Here is an 18,998-nt window from a genome sequence, read left to right as displayed (position 1 = left end):
ACTACTATTGAGCTATTTTAAGTAGTCTACTCGTGTCTACGAGTAGACAAAAAAGTTTTACTAGTAATAATGGTTTGGATTTATATTGCGCTTTTTCCAAGGAGACTCAAAGAGCATTACAGAAACCATTATTCATTCACGCCAGTCACTCACATCAGTAGTGGAACAGAAGCCTTATGACCACCACCAACATTCATGCACAATTCATATGAGGTAATGTGGGTAAAGTGCCTTGCCCAAGGACACAGCAACAATGACAGAGCAGGATTTGAACCCCCAACCCTTCAGTTATTGGACGACTCACTCTACCACTGAGCCACGTTTGTCCCATAAAGGTGTTTGGCACACGAGTGTGTGAGTAGACCTTATTAGTAAAGCTTTGAATATTTACTAGTAATGTATTTTAAGTCTACTAGTACTACTACTGATGATCTGAGCCAGGATCGTCAAACTAATTTTAGTTCAGGGCAATAAGTGACAGATTTCAGTCCCTGCAAAATTTTCATTTTATTTGATTTTATGACACATTTTTATGTAACCTGGCAAAAGTTTGTGGAACACTTTGAAGACAATTGCAGGATTTGAGAGTTACTTTAACAATTTGAGATGAAAAATTACTGCCATCATGTGATATAAGCGTGGAGAAAATGTGAACCCTGCTAATATTGAAGAGATATCTACCTGAGATGTCTACAACAGAATTAGTTGGTAATTTACACAATGATTCATGGTTTCTCTGACTTCTTTTTTTTTTTTTTTTTTTTTTTTTTTTTTTTTTTTTTTTTTTTTGCTTTCTGCTGCTGGCCGAATTCGGCCCCCGAGTCTTCAGTTTGACACTTGTGAATTCTGAGCACTCAAATAATGTGATTTTTTAATATATAGCTGTATCAACAATTCTGACTTTTGTGGGACACTAAACATGCTTCTCTATATTTTTCCTGCATTTATTACAAAAATAACATTTAAAGAAAATATCAAGCAAAATCTTTCCAGTTGATACCAATATCAACTTGTTGTGGTGATGTTTTGAATGATTTTTAAGCTCAATTAAGTTTCTCTGTTATGGTTCATTCATTCGCATCAGCAGTATAAAACGAACTAAATTATTATTATTATTATTATTATTATTATTATTATTATTATTATTGTTGTTGTTGTTGTTGTTGTTGTTGTTGTTGTTTGCTTGCAGAAAATGATTTTCAGAAAAATCAAGGTTTGTAAATGTTTAGGTTGGTCCATGGTGACGTCAGAGGCAGCAGTCACATGACTAGAGGAAGGCCCCTGTCTTCACACTTTATGTAAACAACATGGCGGCTCACGGACTGGCCCTGCTAACAGAACGTTAGACTCCAGCCCTGGGCCACAAACACTTTCGAGCTCCTACCGACCCACAGACGCTGACGCTCGGACGGTGAGGGACTGTCCGGTCGGTATCGGGACTGAATCGAAGCGCGAGCACGAGCTGTCAGGAAACTGTTAAATGTTTGCTCACTATAATTAGCATCAAATTGCTAACAGAGCTAAAGCGGCTCCTCTTTGTTTATTAACGTTTTGCTCGCGTTTAACGCTTTCCCACAGCATTATTTACCTCAATATTTAACATGTTTGGAAAAAAAAGTGCCTGCAGATGTATTTAAACAGTTGTCAGTTCAGATGAGGGGACATTTGTTGTTTATCTGGACATATTTACGACAGTTTGCACCTTGCTGTGACAGCAAACACAATGTATGCTACTTGTTATTGTTTTAATTACATTGTCCCTACATCTATGCTCATAATCACATTGAATAGTTATATTTGTGGATGTACATCGTTATATGAATAAAGTAAAATTATAGCAGTACCCCAATTTGTTAAATTGACATAGTTATTGCAATTAATATACATTTTTTAAACTTTATTTTTAATTTTAGACGCACAATAAACATTGATAACCACAAGAACCTATGGATTCCATGCGTTTTTGTAGAAAAATAAAGTACAAACATGTATAAATTTGCATTAGTACATTCAGTTGATGACAACTGTTGCGTAAGAAGGGAGACAACAGGTTCCTGACTGGTTTTATCTATTCTCCACACATGTATTAGAATGTATGAAGCCTGCTGCTATTATCAGATTAGACCTCTCTTGTGTCTTTTGGCACTGGTGTTATTATAGAAAAGTTTGTTCTTACGTTTGCAGGATCAGAAAAATCCTTTTGGCGTTTTTCCAGGAAAGGCAATTTCAACTGTATTGTTTAAACACTTCTACATGTAAACAAGTTGCATTTTAATTTACAAGGCATAAATATGATATACATTCGGTTAAAAATATCTGGAACTGCATTTTCACTTAAAGCAAAAATCTTCCCGCTGGCCAAATCAGATGCTCAAAAGGACCGAAATTGACTCGCTTGTTTTATAAACTTCTTAACTTCATGGTGTCATATGTTGATCATAAATTAACATATGTTGGTTTACAGTTATGATTTTTCATTGTCATCAAAATCCAACAAATAACCACATATGTGCACCAAAACCAGCATCAATATTCCAGTTTAATGCTTTTATGAAGACAATATATTTTGTTGTATAATTTGACTATAAAGCACCTTTTATTTTAATATTAACATTTTTGGTTAATTTTGCACCAAAAAGTGTGTTTTTATTATTAAACTGAGCCCTGATTAAATGCTACTATATGAAAACCAACAGTAGAGCATAGTTTAGCAGGTTGACATGCTTCCTACATAAAGAAAAGGCTCCCAGAATTTCCCAGTAACCTGACCCCCTTTGTTCTGCTCCTACCAGGCCCTCTTCAGTCTATGGGCTCTCAGTCCAGTTCTGGGATGTCTGGAGGAAGGGGTTCTTCCAGTGGCAACCCAGCTGATCAGTCTGAAGCACCAGAACCGAACCAGAGCGGCAGCAGCAGTAGCAGTAGCAGTAGCAGCCGGGGCCGCAGGGCGGTATCAAGAAATTCAGAATCAGAGGAGGACGTTGACTTAGCTGAAGTGCTGGCTTACCTACTGAGGAGGTGAGCCATCAATATTATTAAATGTAGATTTTTCCTGTTACTTTGCCAATGAGACACAATGCTTGTACTTCGGATCAACTGTGGAATGTTAGAAGAAAAGGCTTGATCAAGTGATGTCACTCAAACAGACAACAATAGTCAACAACGATAGGTGTGAGTAAAACTGACTCATTTATTATTAACTAATGGGTTGCGTTAATTTAAGCCTGAAACAAAATAATATTCTACAATTGATTAAAATTAATAAAAACTATGCAAGACCTGTATTCACAAGGCGAATACCTATTTGGCAATTTGAAAAAAATGGCAAATAGAATTGTTCATGTAAAAGACATCTTATTGTGTGTTTTTGTTGTTGAGTAATGTCCCTTTATGTTGTTCTTTTTACTAATTAAATTAACTTGACTGACCTTGACCTTAAATATGACCTTGAGCTAATGTCAAGGTCACACGTTGAAAGGAAATGTTGTTCAATGGTACCAGTCTGAGCACTGTATCTCAATTTGTGGCCAAGTTATAGGGGAAAAAAGTATTTTTTGTTTTTGTTTTTGTTTTTTTGGTGATGTTATGAACTTTGACTCCTACCGATCTTTTTACTGGTAAGTCGTACAGCTTCGGTCCAATGAAATAAAATACTCTACTTGAGATGAGCTTTTCATGAATGTAAGCATTGTACTTGTACAATACATATTCGTAGAGATATGGAAAATTGACGCTACCTTGACATTTTGGCTCCAAAAAAGGTTGAATGCACATCCTTGACATTGCCCCTATGAGATGACATACGTGTCATTAGTGCTGCATTAACAGCCTAGGAGGAGTTCCACAACAAAGGAGCTGCGGAAGAAAAATGATGAGAACTGTTACAAAAACAATGTACAATATATACAATAAAATAAATGAATGAGAAAACCCTGAAAAATTGTAATTGTGTGGGGACAGATTCATTTAACTGCCAATGTGCCAGTTAAATATGCATGCTTTATGTGTAGCAAGAAATTAGCATTTAGCATGTGTTGACCGACATGATCATGTGTTATCAAATTCAAGTTACTTTTTGTAGCCTTTCAAATACATTAACTAAAAAAAACTTATTTACAGACTTTAACCCTTCACTACTTTTAACTTGTTAACTTGTTGAACTTCTTTTTCCTTTATTCTCACTGCTCAGTAACAGATGACGTCACGTCCTGTTGGTCTCAGGATTGGTTTCTATTGGCTGTTTAATCAGTAAAAAGTGCAGTGCATGTGCCCTCACGTCTCTAATCATTAAATCTGTGATCGATCTTATCGGTCTTATGAAGAGGTGCACTTAAGCACTGTCTGGGGAGCTCCATGCTGAGAAGAGTTTAATGGAATAGGAAAAGCCAGCGTGGTCACAGACGGCTTTAAACCAGGTTTAAACTGTAGGCCTGGCTCTACTAAGAACACTTTGATGAAATACCACCCCCGGTTGAAACCAATGTGTTGTCATCAAGCTCTGTAGAAGCATGATAACGAGCCATTCATTTGATTCAGGTGTGTTGGAGCAGGGTCATATAAAAGTCTGAGGAATCAGGCCCTCGAGGACTGGTGTTGAATACCCCTGCTCTGCATCACTGAGTTAATTAGCGCATGGAAATGTCACCTGTGTGCAAGACAGCAGCTGTTAGCGTTTAAAGGGTGATTTCAAATGGCTGTCAAAGCTTTAGGGAAGACAAAAATCTGAAAATAAACAAATTGCATCTAGAATAATCCGTGTACCCTTTGTTTTAATCTGTTTTAAAAACCAAATCATAATAACAAATAAACAGTGTGGTTATTTTGTTTTTCTGATTTAAAACCAAAACAGAAATACAGAGAAACCAGATAAGCAGCGTATGTCTGTTTTTTTTTTATTTTTTTTTATTATTATAATAACTTGTTCTGTTAGTGTGACATTTACAGGGACATTAGCGAGAACTGAAGTCCGCTGCATCTCGTTTCCCAGGTCCTGGACCAGGTCTACACACACAATAGGACTGTTTAGGATTTATTTCAGCAGTTTTCTGGTCCTGCTCCTGTTTTCATGCAGTCTGTGGATGTTGTAGTTTTTAAAAAGCTGCTCGGGGTTTGGTTTTGTTTCGCGGTGTTACGGTCCAAATAATATCGAAATAAACTGGTGACTGACTATCGACTGTGAGGCTGGTGTGAGCAACAATAGATGTTAGAACTTCTACCATTTGACACTTTTGCAAAAAAAAAATTACAGCTTTTTTTAGGGCAGTAAAAATGTTTATTTTGCACATTATAAGTACCGTTAACAGCAGCCGTCAACACACACGGAAATTGATCATAACAAACGAGGAGCACCAGTAGATTCAGTACACCACCTCTGGTTCCACATATAAGCATGTTTTACATAACATCCATTTTTTTTGCATGTTTGGTTTTTGGTTTCTTCCGTTTTTCTTTTTCTGGTCTTAAATTAAATAAACAAAAAAACCAACTCGGTATTTACATTTTTCAATTTGGTTTTGAAACAAAATCACTAAAGAACAAAAGGTACACAGATTTAGAATGCATGGAGATGTGAGTCGTTAGTTTTCAACTTTGATTTATTGGCAAGTGGAAAAGTGACGATTTAGAAATGACATTTTTTCATTGACTTTGATTGTTAGCATGAGAGCGAAATTCAAATTTTCCATTCATCTACCATGACTCTAAACATTTTTTTTATATATTTTTGGAAAAAACAAAAGCACAGTGATGGACTTCATAACTTGCAATAGGTTTAAATGTAGAAAAGTCAGTATTGGGGCTACATTTTGGTGAAAGTTGAAAATCCGTCACACTTATGGTGGATTTGTTCTATATATTTTAATAATGTTGAACTTTAGAGGCGTGCTGTAGTTCCTCTTTTAGGAGTATTGGCCGGTTTTTGCAACTGAGGTAAATTATGTATGAAAGTGCTTGCATTGGAGATTTTTGATGCAGGCCGATATAATTTGATACTAATTTTATTCTTTGTTGATCTGGGTCCAATGTCAGTATTAGATTGGCACACCCTTAATCAGACGTTTGTATTTGTATTATTAGGCTGAGTTGCTGGTTTTTGTGTTGCACAGGGGCCAGGTCAGACTGGTCCATGGCAGTGGAGCCACTGGGCTGCAGCTGGTCCAGTCGTACTCAGACTCTGATGAGGACAGCGATGGAGCCTGGGAGGGTCGACTGGGAGACCGCTACAATCCACCAGGTGAGACACAAATATCCCTTTCACGCACTTTCCAGCTGTTTATCATCTTATACTTTAATACTTGATTGTTTGAGACTTACTATACTCTATTTATATGTAATTTATTTATTTTAAACAGGACAATGGTATAAAAATCAAATAACACAATTCATTTTATTATTGTTTTTAAATTACATTCATGATTTATTTTGCAATTTATTATTGTTGTTTTCATGGCTGATATTGTGGTTATGAAAATGTTGACTAAATTTCATATGTGTAGAAACTTAATTTATGTACAAATCAAATAATTTATCTAATAAATAATTCACTATTCATTTTTAGAGTTTCTTACCTTAACATTATCATCTGTGTTTTACTCAATAATTTGTTTAATGGTTGTTTATGCTTTACATATTTTAGAAAATCCTATATTTGTAAAGGCCAACTGAGACGAGTTGCAAAGTATGTCTCTCAGATCTATGGACACAGATCAGATAGTGGAGCCCAGAGTTCACAGTAAACATGGTGATGCTGCTTTTAGTTGTTATGCTGCAAAGAAGTGGAACAAACTGCCAGCGGAGCTGAAGTCAGCATCCAATGTGAACATTTTTAAATCAAAGTTAAAGGCACTTTTTTTCTCTACTGCATATGATTGAGAGAGAGATTTTTTTGTCATGTTGTTGATGTAATGATGATTTTAATTGATTTTACTGATGATTTTAAATGTTCTTATTGATTTTAAACAATTGAATGTTTTATCATGTAAAGCACATTGAGTTGCCTTGAGTATGAAATGCGCTATATAAATAAATTTGCCTTGCCTTGCCTTGCCTTGCCTTAATTCACATGACGGCATTCATTTTTAATCTTAACTAAAAATTCCTGCAATTTTCTTGAAATTACTTCACAAAATGTCACCAAATTACATAAAAATTGGCCACGAAACCAGTGAAGACTGATATGTGTCACTTATTGCTTTGATATTATCAGTGCTATACATATTTATGATTCTTTTATATGTGGAGGTGTAAACTAGAGCACAATAATTTTAAAAAATTCTAATTTCCTGCCTAAAGGCATGTGCCCACTGAAGGTAAACTGCTCCATATTTTTGGCCCTTGAACTAAAATAAGTTTGACTCTGTTCTTTGTGTTTTGTCGTTCTAGTGGACGCTGAGCCCGACACTCACGAAGTCGACTCCAGCGAGATCCGAACCCAGATTCTTCTGGCCACGGCCTCCTCTGCCCTGAAAGGCCGACGCAGCTTCGCCCACATGTTGACAGAGGTTCGACTTTCAACATCAAACACAAGATGATAGGGTGGTTTAAACTGTGGATGTTTCCTTCATGTGCAGAGAGAACAGGGCAGGTGTCGAGGCTCCAGTTTTTCCCACGGGGAATGCAGTCGTATCCGCACTTAGTAAGTCACTTTAGAAACGATTTAGAGGAAACAATTGTAGAGTTTGATAAGCCCGAGTTTGATAAGATGATCCAAAACTGACCTGCTCATTTTTTTTTTATTTACTTCATTATTAAACGAGGAGCTAATATGTTAAGGTTTTATTTATTCAGAATTTTTTTTTCAGGAAATCCACTTTGAACTTTACTTTGAAATTTACTTTGATCTCCTGTTTCGACTGCCAACTGCCAGTCTTCCTCAGAGGCATCTACTGATTGCTTTGATGTGTCCTCATTAGTTATCTTTTCATTTACTCCATTACTAAACAACGAGGTTTCATGCTAATATGTTAAGGTTTCATTTATTCATACAACTTTTTTCTGGAAATTTACTTTGATCTCCTGACACGTTTCGACCACCATCTGTCAGTCTTCCTCAGAGGCATCTACTGACCGCTTTGGTGTTTTTTCTGGGCGTTGCCTACTCATGTTGAAATCTAGGTATATACGGACAGAAAAAAGTATCAGACGCCCACACCAATAATATTAATACCAGTATTTTAATTGATTAGGAAGCCTAACAAGGTAACCAAGAGATGAAAACCATTGGACGTTAGATGAGTTTTATTCATCAATCAATCAATCAATCAATCAATCTTTATTTGTATAGCGCCAAATCATAACCAATGGTATCTCAAGGCACTTTACAGTAGAGCAGTCTTAAGGACGGACTCTTCATTTTATGGATACACACATATGCATATATACGTATATACACATACATATGTATCCCACACCCAACATGAATTCATCATGGCGGCAAGGAAAACCTTCTGTTAAGCAGCAGGAACCTTGTGTGGATCCCATTCCTATGATGAACAGCCATCCACGTTATGCTGTGTTGGGTGTGTGCATGATTTAAGACATGGGTCAAACCGACTCGTTATCATAAGAGATGCTAACAGATAGCTAACACCAGAGGAAGGTTACGTTTTATGGGCTTATTTATTAACGGCTCAGTAATTTTAATTGAACTTTAATAGTTGAGAACATAATTGTAATTGAATTTCAGGATAAAATGTACAATTTTAATTGGAAAAAATGTCGGTCACCTTTATCATAATTGAGTTGTAATTGAACATGGATAATTGAAGACGAAATTTGTAATTAAAGAATGTAATTGACCCCAGCCCTGACTGCATCAGACGTGATGATAGCCTGGTCATGTTTTTCTAACTCTTGTGATGTTGTGCAGTTTCCTGCCAAACTACGTGTCTCACAGAGACTCGTACCAGCAGAAAGCGTTCTGTGGAGTCTACAGCGAGGAGGGCAACATGTTCCTCTCAGCCTGCCAGGGTAAGACCTCTGACATCTTTTCCTTTTCATATGACCAGAACACAAAACATAAAGACAATATTATAGCTACTCTTCAACCTGCTTCAATATTCACCCATCATTTTCCTTTCTCAGACCAAAACATTCGATTGTACGACACCACTAAGGGACGCTTCAGTCTACGGCAAACAGTGAAGGCCCGCGACGTTGGCTGGAGCGTCCTGGACGTCTGCTTCACGCCCGACGCACAACATGTGCTCTACTCCAGCTGGTCTGACTACGGTAAGGCTCCGCCTCCAAATGCCACATCGCCTCTGCTGTTGATGTTTTTTTTTTATTAGGTTCTGGTTAATCAGCCCAATTTGCTGATTCTGATTCTTGATTCAATTACAAACCCACTTTTGATTATTAACGACCATCAATTTGATTATTGATTATTGCTAGTCATTGATCTTGGATTTTTGTCTTCTTATTTGGGTAGCACCTTTAATATTTTCTAGTCTAACTGAAATATCAAAAATATGAGGACTCGCCTGGTTTGCATTAGAATTTGATTAAGGATTAATAGATCCCCCCACCCCCACCTCTTTAATGCATGAGGAAGTAAAAAAATTCAGAGAAATCATGAATCATTGCGTAAATTACCAATTGATTAAGTTGTAGATATCTCCAAAATAATTCACAAATCCAATGAAACTATACAATATTAGCAGGGCTCACATATCCCCCTATGCTCATATCCCATGATAGCATTCATTTTTAATTTCAAATCTTTAAAAGAACTGGCAATTTTCTTGAAATTATTCCACAAAATTTCCCCAAATTACATAAAAAGTGGTCACAAAATCCAAAAAATATAAAGTGAAGATCCCGCAGGGACTGATATGTGTCAAGTAATGCTTTGATATTATCAATGCTGTGCATATTTTATAATTTTCTTATACGTGGAGGTGCAAACTAGAGCACAATAAAGTTCAAATTCCTAATTTTCCTGCCTAAAATCTACAGCCTACTTAAGATAAACTGCTCAGTATTTGGTCCTTGAACTAAAATGAGTTTGACACCCCTGATCTAAGCTGTTCTCATCTCAGATCTCTGGCCCCCAGAACAATTTTCTTATTGTTCTTCTCACTTGGAGAACAAGAACAAAGATCTCTGATCTGGTGGAGTATGTAGAAATCTGTAACTAGATCAACATGTTTCCTGCTACTTTTAGTAAAACTCCCAACAGATGTCGCCTGGTAAATATTAACTGGTACAAAGCTCAACATGTTTGGGGCATAACAACAGAGAGCTGCTTCACTCTCATCTTTTTTGTGTTTCTGCGCTGGAACATTTAATAAAGCAGAACTCGCTGACCTTAAAGGGAAATTGAAATCAGGCAGAGAAGAAGAATGAAGGGGCGTCTCCATCAAGTGATTTACAGCCCAGTAAAATGAGTTTGATATGACTCGCCTCTTTTATTTCTGCTATGAAGTATGACTTGTTTGCACAGAGCAGCCATCACGTTATGACGAATGTAGTGTTGGTCCACGGGGGAACTTTTCTTGATCTCTGAAGGCGTGCTGTGGTATCGTGACATCCAAGATGTTTGCAGAAGGTCCTTTGGGTCAGTCAGATATTTATTAATTGTGTAGTTAACCCTCCTATTATCCTCAAATATTACAACAATATTATAACACATTTTATCCTTGGAGTCTGACCCCAGGATTGTTTGCCTCCAGAAAATGATTTTCACAAAATTCTGTGTGAGGAATTTTGTTTATTAATGAAACCTTTATCTGTTCTCTAGCACCACCATCAGGTCAAACTTTTACATTAGAATGCACTCATTGACTGCCATTGACGTACATATACGTCATTTCAAATCCAAACGTTCACTGCCACTGACGTATAATTACGTCAATTGTGTTTTTCAATGGTGTTGCTAGGAGACACTGTGGCAGAGTTCTCCCATGGATATTGGACTTCTACTGTGGTGTATTGAGCAACTAATGCCATGTAGGTGGCAGCAGTGCACCTTTGGATGAGAGATCACCCGTGATCGACAGAGGGTAGGGGGAGAGGAAAGGAGTTTACGAGGCAGAAAATGGCACTACGGTAGTTGATGGTGAAGCTCCCAGCTGCTCACAGCAGTGCACACTCAAACAGAACATTTGTGGACCTATGTCGACTATCAAGAGTGTCGCGATCATGAGAGAAAATGATCAACAATCCAGGTCAAACGGCGAGACTCGGCTTGTCGGAGAGTAGGAGGAAGATGCGTGTTTGTTTATTTATATATATATTTTTATCCTTTTTTGTAACATATTTGGGGTTATTCACTATAAAGTCCTCTGTCTCAGACACATTCTCCTCTACGTCACTTTCAGTGTGAAAGTGCAGTTCCAAAACCTCATTGACAGTAAACCTTTTCCTACACAGCTAAAACAGCGTTCAGCCAATTGAAAAATATAATTTTGATAATTTTTCTGCTTAATAAATTGTACCCATCAAATTAGGAAAAGTCTTGAAAGATGAAGCAAAAAAAATAAAGTCAACTTATTTTTTGAATGATAAACATTGAATGGGGTCAAATTAACTTTCAAAGGTGGCGTATTAACGGATATATTTAGCCTCAGTGTGCTTCAGGTTTTTGTCGTTGTAGGTTTGAAATGCATTTTGGGAAACTTAGAGGTATACTTCAGTGGGAACACTTATCATCCTAATCATCCGAACGACACTTACAGTTCATAGTCGACAGTATATACTCATTGAGTGTGTAGTTAGTACGTTAGTATGCACACGGCCTGAGTGTTCAGAACCAGCCTGAACATTATACACAAGTTAAAGTAAAAAAAAAAGCCATAGCGTTTTACTGTAATTAAACCTTGAGCTAATTTCTAGGAAATGATTTCAAGCTGGAAATCAATTCAAAACAGTTAGATTTTCTGTCACTAATTAGTTATAATCTTCATGTTCTGATAACTTTCTCTCTGTCTTGCCACAGTTCATTTGTGCAGCATCGATGGAGACAGTGAAAACCACACCGCGCTGGACCTCAGGTTAGTATTTCTCTCATAGTATCTCATAACTTTACACAGCAGGAGATCTATCACTCCCCACAGCACAGAAACGCCCCCCATTCGCTCCTCTTGTCACCTCTATGATAAATGATGTGGTCGGAGGGTGTCAACCCAACATTTATCCTCTGTGTGCATGTGTGTGTGGTCATTAATCTTTCACAGCGTGGCTACTAAATTAACTCCTAACAATCACATTAGAGGAGGAATTGATGTTGTGGTTTAAATGAATGAAAACTGACATCTCGTGTGTGTGTGTGTGTGTGTGTGTGCGTGCACGCCGTTCTGCCATGCAGTCCAGATGAGAGGAGGTTCTGTGTGTTCTCCCTCGCTGCGTCCACAGATGGCACAGAGATCCTGGGAGGGTGAGTGACCTTCTTTCACAGAAACGACCTTGACTTCATCAAGTCTAACAGGGTTGGAAAGAAAAATTAATTTACGTAAATGTTGAGATTTTTTTTTTCTATGACAATATTAATTATCGATATTTCTTCTCAGAATTGACTTTTTTTTGTTTACTATATCTGCACATGTCTCCATAGCTCTGGAGTCTGAAACCTGCGGCTCTGGAGCCTCATGTGGCTCCTTGACTCTTTTGCAATGGCTTCCCTATAGTGTTAAAAAAAATATTGAAATAAATAGTTGTTTTCTTACAGAGGCTATTAATGACAAATAAAATAATTTATATAACAATGTGTTAACCTAAAAATAAATCACGTTGTGCAATGACTCGGCCACTTTGCTACTTCACCTCCTGCAACATCTACAGACCATCAGCTTTCCTTGCACCTGTGGCTAAGCTTAAGGTTTAAATCCCTGGTAAGATAACTAAACCAAACAAAAACAGTATTCTGGAAGAAAATTGTGTTTTTTCACTGTTAGATTGCTGATGCTTTAAAACTAATCAACCAGTGTTTGTTCAGTGGATCTCTATGGCAACAGATGAGGATACAGTAGTTTGGGTTTCTGGCTTTACAAAGCCAGGATTCCTGTGACACCTGCAGCAAATCAGACTGGTAAAATCTTTGCCCCAGAAAAGCTGTTAATAAGCCAAAGTTTTTCTCCTTTCAGAGCAAACGATGGTTGCCTTTATGTTTTTGATCTGGAGCAGAATAAACGCACGCTGAAGGTAGGTGCCTCATTGGTTCTTTAATTCTCAATTTGCATTAAACCCCCACCACTTGTCCTGCTGTGTATTTGTCAGTCAGTCACCTCCACCATCTGCTTCATCTGAACGCTGTAATTTCACCCTTTCACGGTGTTATTTGTCTTGTTTTTGTTTTATTTATTCCCTCTCAGATCGACGCTCATGAGGACGATGTTAACGCCGTGGCGTTTGCCGACAGCTCATCCCAGCTGCTCTTTTCTGGCAGCGACGACGCTCTGTGTAAAGTTTGGGACAGACGGACGCTGCGGGAGGACAGACCGCAGCCTGTCGGACAGCTGGCCGGACACCGAGACGGCATCACCTTCATCCACAGCAAGGTGGGACGGACCATAAATGAAGAATGCTCAAAAACAGCACGCAGGGTGTTTTTTTTTTCTGCGCCATGAACTTTGATGTTTCTGTGCCAGGGCGACGCTCGTTATCTGATCAGCAACTCAAAGGACCAGTCCATTAAGCTCTGGGACATCAGAAAGTTCTCGCCCAAGGAGGGGTTGGTGGCTTCCCGTCTGGCTGTCACCCAACAGAACTGGGACTACCGCTGGCAGCAGGTTCCCCAGAGAGGTGAGAGGACAGTCAATCAGTTACCTGACTGTACCTGAAGGTGGTTGAACACAGACATGAACATTGAAGAACAGTCATGTGGAGATAGGACCATCTATAAGGGGGAATAAAGGAGAGATTTTTGGGGCCCAATCATGAAGTCAGCAAAATGATGGTCCATTGTTCTATGAATCTGTGATAACCACATTTATTTATTTTTTATTTATTTATTTATCGGAATAATATCCACTGTTCCAGGAAGTTTATTATTAGTTGTGCCCTAGTATATAGTCATCTAAAAGATGTAGATAGTTGTTTTAATCAGAAACAAAATGGGTTAAAAGTGACTGAAAAGGTGGTGAAATTGTGTTATTAAAACTGGTCAGGAATTGGTTATAAGCTGCAAATGGTGGGTAATGGAATTTAAAAATGCAGGGAAAATCAGTTTAAACTGGCAAATAAAAGGCATTATAAATCGTGAATGTGGTTAAATTGGCAAAAATATACATAAAATGTGGTGAAAAGAGGTTAAAAGTGACAATAATCGATCAACAACATGCAATAATTAGGTGGGAAAAGTGGTGGAAAGGGTTCATAAGTGCTGAAAATGTCTTGAAAGTTAAAAAATGTGCAGAAGAGGCATTAAAATTTGATAAAGTGGCAGAAATGGGAGTTATATAGCAAAAATGCATTAAAAGGAGCAAAAATATGGCAAGAAAAAGTGATGAAAACAGTTTAAAGTATAGCATATATAATGTTGAAATTGCTCGTTTTTCTGCCTTATATCTGTGGCCCATATAAGATCTAACTAGTTTGTATTTGAACTAAAATGAGTTTGATACCTCTGTTTATAGGATTACATTTGTGGTTTAAAAAGTACTTCAAACATTTTTTCTAAATAAATGTGCACATATTTTCTTGTTCGTGAATATTTGATGTTTTATACATGACTGGTAGAGTTACAGTTTAAGTGTCCGTCATCCCTCGCAGCTCTGAAGAAACACAAGCTGACAGGTGACACGTCCGTAATGACGTACCGAGGTCACGGCGTGCTGCACACCCTGATCCGCTGCCGCTTTTCCCCGGAGTTCAGCACCGGCCAGAGGTTCATCTACTCCGGCTGCTCCACGGGAAAGATCATCAGTGAGTCACGCAGAAGCTCAGCCTGACTTTAAACCGTTTGTTTTAACTCAACATCCCACCTCTGTCCAGTTTACGACGTCCTCACTGGAGAGGTGGTGTCTAAACTGTCGGGCCACGACGCCTGCGTGAGGGACGTCAGCTGGCATCCGTACGAGGACAACATCATCAGCAGCTCCGTGAGTGAAACCTCTCTGCTCCGTTCTGCATTCATACAGATCCAACATGCTGGAGGCTTTGTTATCGTTGCACTAAAACACCATCATCAGTTTCCATCAGGCCAACGCTGCCAAGTATGAGAGCACTGTAAAAGATTGTAGAGGCTGCCTCATCGCAGAGGAATTCTCAGGGTTTCTGTCAGGACATTTCACATGGAGGTCGATTGGTGTCTTTATTATTCAAGCAAAAATGTTTACATTACAATCAAAGGGGAAAAAAATTTCAAAAATAAGCATTTTCAATCAAAAAACGTTATTGATTTGTATTTGATCACTTTTTATCTTTGATTGAAAATATTTATTTTTTGATTGAAATGACAAATCTACCTCCATATTCTCAGGGACTGAGAAACTGTCTGTCCTCCAAAGGATCAAACTCTTAATTCTAGGTTCCTGTTCTGTGTTGCTGTTTCATATTTCTTCCAAGTGTCATTTTAACAGCAGCTTTTCACATGTCAGAAAGTAAACGTGAAGATCTTTGCCTTGCAGAGGGTAACGGTGATGCTTTTCTGGGGCATGTTTGTTTGTTCGTTCAGAGATTGCGTTCTCCTCGTTAAGCTTTTTTTCAGATGCCAATGTGCCGCCTCCCTCGAGACTGAAGGACGTCCATACGAGCACATGTTTTGGTTAGCTTAGCACGTAGCAGCGTTATCTTATGCTTTTATAAGTTGTATTTATGTATTTAGTACGACAACATATTCTGGCCACATTATAATAAATAAAAAATCTGGGTACTACAAGATTAAAATTGTAATATTTTGAGAATAAACATAATAAAGTTGTAATTTTGCGAGAATAAAGTCACATCTAAATAACATTGCAATTTCATTAGATTAAAGTCATAATATTTCAAAATTAAAGTTGTAATATTTTGAGAATAAAGTCATAATATTATGAGAAATACAAACAGGATCTTGTCTGCATTTAGTGAGATTATATTTCTCCTTTTGGCCCATCATCATCACTGTTATCAGTTTGAGGATTTTAAAGCCACTTTGCAGATGTTTGCGTTTGTTTCGACTAAAGAATTGCACTGATTTGGAGCAAAAAGCATCTTTAGTGGAGTAGGTAGTGACTGGAAGTGGTCGACTTCAGGGCTATCGGTGTTCGTTGTGTTCACTTCAACAGGGAATTCTGAGCGCTGTATCTTTACAGCTTTACTCTCATAAAATTATGACTAAATTCTCAAAATATTCGGACTTAATTTTCAAAATATTAAGACTTTATTCTCGAAATATTATGACTTTAATCTCCTAGTGTTCAGATTTCCTTTTATTTTAATGTGGCCCTATAATTTTGTGCTGCGTCATGTTTTAATGTCACACGTGAATCAGTTTGAATGCGTTGTTGCTGAAATGTGTGACATAATGTTGCCTTGCTTTGTTGGGCCATTAAAAAATCATAATTTTAATGACACAAACGTAAATACGATCCCGTTCAGCCATGTTTGTGAGATATGTTACGTTGGAACACTTTAAAGTCATAGATCAGAATTTTCAACTTGGAAATGCAGAGTTCCGAGTTGTCTGTAACACAGCAGAATCAAAGGGAAAAGGGGCGGGGCTATGTTGCCAGTTCCATATGTTGGTTTGTATTGTGTTATGGGACCTTTAGGTGAGTTACGGTGCATGTATCTTCCATGTGTGTGCAGTGGGACGGAGCGGTGCGGATGTGGGAGCACAGGCAAACCCACCCTTTGGAGGAAGAGCGAGAGAGGGAGAGAGACTGACCAATGGAGATGGACGTGACATCACCGGAGGCGGGACCTAGACGGTCCAATCACAGTACAAACTCAGGATGACTGAGAGGGACTATAACATATCTTTTTGTTTTAATGCTGGATGTCGATGACGACTGTGACGAGCGTTCCAAGCTGTTTGATTTTTTTCTGCCTTGCTGTCACACACAGACATGAAACGGGGCGTTTGATTGGTCGATCAGGGACTGCAGAGCTTCAACCCTGATGATCAGTTAGTGATATATAAAGCAAGGGCAGTAATTAGTGCTTTGTATTAATGTATAGTATTCTAAGGGTGCACACACTGTTCACATGCAGTGATGTTCTGCTTTTCTGAATCACTGATCTTTCTTAGATCTGATGGGAAGGCTTTGGCTCCGCCCATCTGAGCGAACATTTTCCCGATGTCTTATTAACCCCTCGAATACATACTCCACAGGTGTGGAGGAGACGTGCTTGAGGATAACTTACCAACAACAGGTTGTGTGTCTGAGTTCATGATCAAAAAAGTCAAGTTTTGTGGCATTTCTATAAGAAAAAAAGCCAAATTTCTCTTTGTGTTCACTTTACAATAAGAATAAAACATTTTAATGAAATCTGATCATGGATTGAATCGGAAGCAAGTGTGAATGGAATGAAAGGATGAAAAATTCACCCACAGATGGGATAATTATTCATTACTTGTGACACAGCAGTGCTATAAAGCAGGAGTGTTAAACTAATTTTAGTTCAGGGGGCCAAATACGGAGCAGTTTGATCTCAAGAGGGCCACAGGTTTGATGCTGGAAAACGAGTAATTTCTACATTATTGTGCCCTTCTACATAGACATAAAATACAAAATATGTAAGAAAATGACAATATCCAACCAGTAAGTGACAAATATCAGTCCCAACAGGATCTCCACTTTAAATTTCCTAGATTTGTTACCAATTTTTATTTAATCAAGGAAAATTTGGTGTAAAAATTAGAGGATTTTATAAGAATTTTAAATTTTTCTCAACAGTTTAACATGAAAAATTACTGTAATCGTGCGATATATCAACTATCCAAGCAAAAATGTGACCGATTTCAGTCCCTGCAGGATCTTCACTTAAATTTCCTTGATTTTGTGAACATTTTTTATTTAATTTGGGGAACATTTTGTGCAATAATTTGAGGAAAAATCTCAGGATTTTAGAAAAATTGAAATTTCTTTCAACACTTTGAGACTAAAAATGACAGCTGTTGACAGCAAAGCAGTGAGTGCTCTAAAAATCTAGACTGAAATACTTCAGCACACCTGCTTTCATTTGTTTTTTCTGCTCTGGATTAAAAACCAGTCAGGTGACAGTAGAATGAGTCCGTATGAAGAGCGTGGAATGATCCAAATGCTTAATCAAAACAATACCTGCAATAGTGTTTTTTTTATTTAAACAAAAGGAGTGTTATGAGTGCTGCGTTGGTGAACCTGTCAAACCAGCAGCTGCGGTGCACACTGAGCATTAATCCCAGCAAAGACTAAAATTAGCCAGTTTGTCAGAGGTTGAAGCAGTGTGAGAGAGTCAGATCACGACTGGAAATAAAGAGCGACGCAGCTGCTCAAAGAGCCAAATGCAAGATGGCCACACTTCAATTAGTTTTGGCTTCAACAGCTGATGTTGAGAAGAAGCCAAAAGCTCCATTTTATAGACTGAGAACAGTGCTCGTGAATAATGAGACGGTCTAGATCAGGGGTGTCAAACCCATTTTAGTTCAGGGGCCATTTACGGAGCAGTTTGATCTCAAGTGGGCCACAGATTTTATGTAAGAAAACAAGTAATTTCAACATTATTGTGTCATAGTTTGCACTTCTACGTGTACATAAGATACAAAATATGTAAGAAATCAACTATATCCAAGCAATAAGTGATGATTTAAGTTCCAACTGGATCTCCACTTTAAATTTTCTCCATTTTTTTGATCCGATTTCTATTAAATTAAGGGAAATATTGTGGAATAATTTGAGGAACATTTAGGGATTTTAAGGGTTTTTAGGGGGGTTTTTTTACCTAAAAATGTACTGAAATCATGCAATATAAACACCAGTAAAACTGTGAGCTTCTGCAAATATTGTTGAGTTTCATTTACACAATGATTCATGTTTTCTCTGTCATTTTTACACTCTCATGCGGGCCGAATTGGATGCTCCAAAGGGCCGGATTTGGTCCCC

The 18,998-nt window shown here is 37.8% G+C and overlaps 1 protein-coding gene across 1 annotated transcript; it reads left to right on the top strand.

Moving 5' to 3' along the window:
* Positions 1–1,264: 1,264 nt before the first annotated feature.
* dcaf11 (ddb1 and cul4 associated factor 11) lies at positions 1,265–17,410 on the top strand. Its single transcript, XM_028434822.1, has 15 exons — positions 1,265–1,411; positions 2,793–3,015; positions 6,102–6,229; positions 7,378–7,496; positions 7,566–7,630; positions 8,864–8,964; positions 9,079–9,225; positions 11,933–11,987; positions 12,302–12,370; positions 13,077–13,134; positions 13,305–13,490; positions 13,581–13,734; positions 14,704–14,856; positions 14,926–15,032; positions 16,723–17,410. Exons 2-15 carry the CDS (start codon positions 2,807–2,809, stop codon positions 16,798–16,800), a joined length of 1,629 nt encoding a protein of 542 aa, XP_028290623.1. The 5' UTR covers positions 1,265–1,411; positions 2,793–2,806; the 3' UTR covers positions 16,801–17,410.
* The last annotated feature ends 1,588 nt before the right edge of the window (positions 17,411–18,998 follow it).

This window comes from Gouania willdenowi, chromosome 20 (genome assembly GCF_900634775.1).
Source record: "Gouania willdenowi chromosome 20, fGouWil2.1, whole genome shotgun sequence".
NCBI lineage: Eukaryota > Metazoa > Chordata > Actinopteri > Blenniiformes > Gobiesocidae > Gouania > Gouania willdenowi.
Note: the sequence above shows the minus strand (reverse complement) of the source record. Positions and strands in the feature narration are given on the sequence as shown.

What these genes read in the sequence shown, in the direction of transcription:
- dcaf11 (XM_028434822.1), top strand. Translation starts at nt 2,807, where the DNA reads ATGGGCTCTCAGTCCAGTTCTGGGATGTCTGGAGGAAGGGGTTCTTCC. An exon ending in GTTCCTCTCAGCCTGCCAGG is followed by an intron (nt 8,965 to 9,078) that starts GTAAGACCTCTG and finishes TTCCTTTCTCAG; the next exon opens with ACCAAAACATTCGATTGTAC. An exon ending in GCAGCAGGTTCCCCAGAGAG is followed by an intron (nt 13,735 to 14,703) that starts GTGAGAGGACAG and finishes CATCCCTCGCAG; the next exon opens with CTCTGAAGAAACACAAGCTG.